This window comes from Aptenodytes forsteri, unplaced genomic scaffold (genome assembly GCF_000699145.1).
Source record: "Aptenodytes forsteri isolate BGI_AS27 unplaced genomic scaffold, ASM69914v1 Scaffold34, whole genome shotgun sequence".
NCBI lineage: Eukaryota > Metazoa > Chordata > Aves > Sphenisciformes > Spheniscidae > Aptenodytes > Aptenodytes forsteri.
In genome coordinates, this window is record NW_008795038.1 from 130342 (window position 1) to 137333 (window position 6992).

Below are 6992 nucleotides of genomic sequence, written 5' to 3' on the forward strand. Positions count from 1 at the left end.
ACCGGCCTTCCCTGTGAGAGGAGCTGCGGCCGCAGCCTCGGCGCTGCCTGCACTCCCCGGGCGCCGGTGGCTTGGCCCTGCCAAGCGCAAAGGCGTGTGAGCCCCAGGCAGGGCCTGCTCCCAGCAGCCTGCGAGCCCCGCCGCCTGCCTGCCAGCCCCTGTTGTCAAGGGGGACTGGGGGGAGCCCGTTACCCCGGAGTGACACAGAGGGGCCCTGCTCACCGGCGCTGGCTTCCCCGCACTCCCTGGAGCAATGGGGACCCCCTGCCCTGAGCACCTCCCACTGGCAGCAGGCAGGGTGCTGGCCCTGGCAGAGCTCGAGAGGCTTTTTGGCATTTTGGACTGGCCTTGCCGGTGCTACCAGCAGCCCTGACACATCAACACCGCGCACACCTCTGCCACAGCTGCCATGGCAATAGCCTACATGCCAGTGCCTGCAAGGGACAGACGGTGTGGGCACACACGAGTGCTTGTTCGGGTCCTTGGTCCCACCTTGCGCCTCCTCCCATCACGGCCCAATGGCAGCCCCGGCACCCTCGGGTGCTGCAGAGCTCAGCGCTGGCACAGGGGTCCCTGCCCTGGCGTCCTGCACCGCCGGCGCTGCATCATGCCCGTCTTCAGAGCCGTGGCCAGCGACAAAGCAGCCGGGACGGCGTTGTGCTTGGGTATGTGGGAAACAAAACCTGGGCTCAGTTCAGTTTCCATCTTGGCCAAATGTGATGCACAAAGGCAGGTCTGTGCCAGCAGCTGCTGATGCTCCGTCTCCGCCGGAGCCTCCAGCACACGAACAGCCCTATTCGGAGGCTGGGATTTTCCACAGTATCCCCAGACATAGCGACATGCTGCAGTGTCCTGGTACACTCGCAGCAGTTCCCGTTTCTGCTGCAGATACTCAACAGTAGCGGCATGTGGCACGGCCGGCCCGGAGCCACCAGGCAAACCTGGTGGAAACAAACAGCTCTGGGAAAAGCCGTCCTGAAGAAGCAGCAGCCGGGACTAAGGGGGTGCCAGCCACCCCACGGGGTCCTGCTGCTGGGGTGACCACGCTCCAAAGGGACCGCAAGGTGCCAAATTGGGGAGGGGACGCCAGGCCAGGGGGAGAGCTTCTCATCACCACCACCCCACAGTACTGAGAGCCAAAAGGAGTTTGGCAGCAACATCCGCTACCAACAGCATCCTCTGGCCACCACTCCCTGCGAGGAGCATGGGCTGCAGCGAGCTCCCGTGTCCCACCAAAACCGCTCGCCCTCCAGCTTGCAAGGGACCGTGAGGAACCTGATGCAGCAGCCCGTCCTGCACACCTTGGTTCTCAGACCCCGTGCTCCCTGCTTGCCTCCAGCTCCCCTTCCCCACGAACTCCCGTGGCTCTCCCGCACACTCCGGTGCCCGGGGCAAGACATGGGGCAGCTTTGCAAGGGCTGGGGGACAAGCACATCCCCTCAGAGCCCCTCGGGCAGCTGTAGGGAGAGGGGCCCCACCAGGCACCCACATGCACCCGAGCACCGCACACCACCCTGGCACGGGGCGAGGGACACCCTGGGCAAGGTGATGGGCAACTCCAAAGGCCCTGGGATGGTCCGGGCTCACCGCGGCTCCTGCACTGCTCTCAGGCGGAGTTGAAAAGGGAAGGCATGGCCCAACGCTCTGGGCTTGCGGTGCCCAACCAAGCAAACCACGTGAGCCGGGAGCCAGCTCCAGGATGAGGTAATCTGCCCGTCCTCCCCCGCGCCAGAGCCTGGCTTCGAGCAGGGTGACTCAAAGGTGCTCCTGGCCGGTGGCAGCGCCACAAGCCCTGGCACTGCCCCGAGCCAGCAGCTCGCGTCGTGGGAAGGTCCGGGCTGGCTCCAGCCATGGGGCAAGGAGAGACACTGCTCTCCCGCAGGGAGAGCGCACGGAGCGACATGCTGGGCAGATACCCTGACCCCACTGGTGCAGACCCTCTGCACCACCGTCAGCGTCGGGAACTGGCCATGTTTCCCCAGGATAAATATCTTAGTAGTGGGGGAACTGGGCACGGTTCTGGGAGCTGAGGAGCATTTGAGTCTCCTCTCTCCCTCCTCCAGCCATCATCAACATCTGCCTGGCTGCAGAGATGCCCCCACGGCAGCAGGGAGCCCCCGTGGGACACCGGCACAGCTGGGCTGTGCCAACCCACCGGCTGGCTCCAAGGCGGGGAACACGTCCCTGGCCACCAACGGCTGATTTCCCTCGCCCTGCTGCTCCCAGCCGCCCCGGCACTGACACCGTGCTGCAGCCCCGGCTGATGGCACTGGCCATGGCACCAGGGCTGCACTGGGGCAGCCCCATGGCACCCAGGCCCAAGGAGCCCTGGCCAGGTCTGCCCAGCCCCATGGAGCCACAGCCCCAGAGGAACCCCTCCGAAACTGAAGTCTCCTGGAATGAAAGTTTATTTATCTGTTTAATTAAGATGTGTTCACCAGGCGCACAGACCCCATTCCATCTGTCTCACTTACAGCCGCGTCCCAGTAAAATTAAACCTAATAAATATCAGACGAGGGAAAGCAAAGGGCACATGTAAGATATATGATCAAAGGCAGAAGTTGCACAGGGCTGCAGTTCTAAGCACATCTTTCTCTCTGCCCTTCGGGGATGGGTTGGCGATGCGCTCCCATGCACAGGATGGGGCTGGCTTTCCTTCAAATCAGCACTATTTTCATTTTTTATTTATTTTAAATGAACCCTTGAGGGCTCCTTGGTTTTGTTTTCTGGAAGAGGGAGAACAACATGGCACTGGGACAGGAGTGGCCTCGGCCGCTGGTCTGGAGCCGAGCGAGGTGCCGGAGCTGAGGGGCAGAGACTGCGCTGGGAGAGCTGATGGGCGTGTGCCCCCTGAACAGCCGAGGGAACCCGCCGGGGAAAGCGCGACCCTTCAGGCTGCTCCCAGGCAGCTGGGATGAACCGGCCACGTGTGGTCGGGAGCTGGCCCAGTGGCAGAGACTTGCCAGGAGGTGCCCAAGGTGGCCAGTGCGGCGCTGCTGGCTTCCGCTCCCGGGGAGATGTCAGAACTGCCGGGCTCTCAGCTCCCCTCTGAGGCATGCTTGCCTCCACCATTTGGAAACTGTATCTGACAGAAACGGGGGCTCTGAGGTCTGCCTGGAGCCCTGGCCAGGGCTCTGCCCCGGAGCCTGCCTGAGTGCGTGGTGCTGTGCAGACCGGCTGCAGCTGCAGCACGTACCACGCATCCAGGTGCCGAGGGGCCCCCGCGCATGTTGCACCAAGCCCCTGAGCAAACATCAGACCTACTGCCTGCCGAGAGCTGCCCCAAATGCCACATCCAGCCCCTCAACCCACCCCTGCACGGGATGCAACAGGAAATCCCAGACCCCAGAGCTGCAGTCCTCACTGGGACAACATCCCACCTCCCGGCAGAGAGGGATGACGCGGTGGCCCACGGATCTGCCAGGGATGCACCAAAGGGACGCAATGCACAACCATGGGTGGGCTGCAGGTGTCTGGTGTTTAACAGGACACCTGTGGCACCCCCCAGCACGCTCCCGCAGTGCAAAGCCGGGGCACGAGCCTGGACGTTGCTGCTTGGGAGAGCTGCCAAGAGGGGCCACAGGTCAGGCCGAGGTGCAGCCGCCACCGTGAGGACCGGCAAGGTCGGGTACTCCCAGCCTCCACGGGGTCAGCCTGCGAGTGCAGCGCCAGCAGCCCCGCAGCACCCAGGGAGCGGGGCACCCATCTAGTCCTCTCCTCCCACCCACTCCAGAATGCCCCCAAGCCATGGCATTCATTAATTAAAAGCTCATTAGTAGTTAGTCATAGACATAAAGCGATTAGATGAAGGCGCTGACGGATCTGAGCTGCCATGAAGTCAGGGGAAGGTCCCGTGTGCCCCGTTGGCTCGGCTGCAGAGAGTAACCCAACGCTGGGCACAGACCAGGACAGTGAGTAGGGACCGACAGAGGTGACGGGCGAGAGCACCACGTGCCAGCGGGCTCTGCCCCGCTGCAGAGAGGTCCCTGCCCACTGTGCCGGCACCTCCATGCCTTCGCTGTGCTGCTGCTCCCTCTGCCCGAGCTCCCCCTGGGCTCTCCTGGCCCCTCTGCGCAGGGGCAGCATCAGGATTTACTGGGACTGGACTGGGATGGGGATGCCTCTCCCAGAGTGTGACGGGCACCAAGAAGCACGGGAGGAGTGGGGGGCTGTGGGGGCTGTGCAGGCTCCCAGGCAGGGGTCCCCCGACCGCCGGACCTGCTGGCACAGAGCACCCAGCACTGGCAACAGCACAAACCAAAGCGCTTCCTCCTGCCACCAGCATCGCCAGTCCCAGCCATGCTGCAGCTCCCAGCCCGGCCGGCTCAGCTCACACCGTCCCAGCACCACGTGCTGCCCCGAATCCCCACACACTCCCCCATCTCTGCAGACAGCTGTGCAGCCGCCTATAGATTTCTGGTTTCTTGCTCCATCTCTAAAAGACAGATGTGGTTTAAACTAACCGCAGGCGTATTGGAACCTGATATGGCTGTTATGGACCAGCTCTGCCAGGGCACAGGGACCCCCAGGGAGCTTGGGTGGGATGCTGGGGAGGATGCCCCGGCTCCCCATGGTCGCCTGGCCGAGCCTCCTCTGCACCCAGTTAAACTTCCTCCCCCTCTTCCCCTGGCTTCTTCCTCCTCCTCCTCCTCTGACGGCTCTGTGTGTCACTGGAGCGCCCCCCTGCTCTGAACTTCCAAAGAAGCTGGAGATTGTACAGAAAACCTCCGCTCTGTGCCTTCCCAGCACCCTTGCTGCTGCTGACCCAGATCCTGCCTCTGCCCCAGGCTGCTGCCCTCCCTGCCTGCCACAGCGGCCATGAGGTCACAGATCCCAGGCAGGGGCAGTGATGTCACCAGCACCCGCGTATGACCTCACCAGGTGAGGAGGGGACCGTGACCAACACATGGCAAGTATCTGGGACAGCAGCTGTGGCAGCCGGGAGGGGAGCAGAAATGCAGAGAAAGCACATGAAAGTTTAATGGGATCTAGGGAAAAACACCACCTCACTGAAACTTCCCTCACCCCCGCTGAGGAGAGGGGATGGGACGGGGGCCTGGAGACACTTTGACGTCCGGCCTCAGCTGCCAGCGCTGTGCGGAGCAGGAGAGCAGCTGGGCCAGCACCCGGGGATGTCCCACTGCCCCTCATGCCATCCCTCCTCTGCCCTTCAGCCAACACGGGAAGAGTCGGGACCCTCGGTGCTCTCCACAAAACAGAGCCTGGGTTGCAGCCGCCCCACGAGATGCGCGAGCAGGGAAGCTGGTGTCCCCCCGTCATCCCACACGAGCAAACGGTGCACAGGCACCTCCCGGCAGCCAGCCACGTCCGAGCTCTGGGCTCACTGCGGGACACACGGCAGCTCCCATGAGGACACGGTTTACACCTGTGGTTGGGCAGGACAAGCAGGAGCTTGTCACCGCAGTGGCGAGAGAGCCCGGCTTCTTGCCTTCAGTCAGCGCGTCCTTTCCTAGAGCCCTTTCACTTGACAAAATATTTACATGAAATGGCAATTAGGCTCCCTAGTTTTAATGAGAATTAACGTGCAGGCAGCAGAACCATGGCAGAACAGATGCTGCCGAGCACCTCAAGCTCGAGGGCTGGGTGGGCAGCGCCGGCAGGGCCATGGCAGGTAAAATGGCTGCACCGCACTCGGCAGGGTGTCCTGCACCGGTGCTGCCAGGGCCAGAGCCACGGCCACCGCAGGGCCCGCTGTGGGATGGAGGGTGACACAGGAATGATAGAGGGTGATGCGAGGAATGAGCAGCTGCAGACCCGGGGACCTGAAACGCCAGATTCCTAGAGCCCCCCCCTTCCCCGAGATCAGACCTGCCGCCCGATGAGGGGTTCCCAAGAAAACATACCCCCCTCAAGCTGGTGCAGCGCTGCACACTGGGCTTGCAGGCTGCAGCGGGGGGCTTCGGCAACAGCCTGTGGGGCGCCAGTGCAAGGGGCAGGATGGGATGGTCGAGGCTGCCCGGGGGGGTTAGCACATCCCTGAGCAGGGGCGAGAGCAGGGGCGTGTGTGGCACTGCTGGTGCTGGACACGGGGCAGCCCAGGCTGGGACGCCACCGGGAGCAGCAGACAGGTGACGTGGGCAGAGGAGGAGTGCCAGGCAGGAGGTGCTCTGGAAGCAGACACTCAATCCTCATTATAAGGCTTTTTAAATGCACAGACAGGATATTAGCGTTTAAACAGGCTCTAGGACTCCAGGGCAAACTTTAAAAATCATAATATTTATAGAACCCTCCTTCCACTCACCCCACATGCTCTTTATTTTGCCTGCAATTACTGCTAATTTGAAGACATTTTGCTTTGGCATCTCAGCCTGTTGCAGTGTCGATTACCGAGCCACCCGCTGCCGCCTGCCACCGCAGTGCTCCCCGCAGCGCTCCTGACGGCGGCCACGCTCCTGCCACGCAGGGAAACCAAACCCTTCCACTTCTTCCCACGTTTGCGACAGAGAGACGCCCGCGATGCCAAGAAATGATGCTCAGCTGCTCTGCCGGGAGCAAAGCCCTCACCTGGCCTCTCTCCCGGCAGGGCTGGGGGTGCCACTGCGCCCCACACGATGCCGAGACCCGGCCGTCCTGGGCTTGCTGGCTACATGCACTGCGCGGAACGGGGAAGGGAGACCTGTGAGCGCAGCTGCACTGCCCACTGCCCCAGGAAGGAAACGCATTGCGGGGAGCTGTGCTTGGAGGTCCCACAGGGACAGGCACCCTGCTGCCCCGCGCCCTGCACTGGCTGGAGCTCCACGAAGCCATAGGCGCCTACGGAGCCGCAAGCGGAAACTCCAGAGCAGTTTGCTTTCACAGCCGCGGTGGCTCATTAAGTCCCTGGGCAGAATTAACGCCCTGGCAGGAGAAGGCTCTGTGAGCCCCGACGGGCTCCTGACTGGCAGGGATCGGCAGCTGCACCGAGATCTCTCATGACAAAGCACCTTACGCCTGAAAGCCACTTTCCTGAGAAACAATGAATTCGCATTATC

At 62.7% G+C, this 6992-nt stretch overlaps 1 protein-coding gene across 1 annotated transcript in view; it reads right to left on the bottom strand.

Annotated features, from left to right (window-relative positions):
- RBFOX3 (RNA binding protein, fox-1 homolog 3) overlaps positions 1 to 509 on the bottom strand; it is a 26040-nt gene extending 25531 nt beyond the window's left edge. The window contains exon 1 of the mRNA XM_009276819.2: positions 493 to 509. Within this exon, the coding sequence (XP_009275094.1) occupies positions 493 to 509 (17 nt within the window). The remainder of the gene's footprint in view (positions 1 to 492) is intronic.
- Positions 510 to 6992: the final 6483 nt, after the last annotated feature.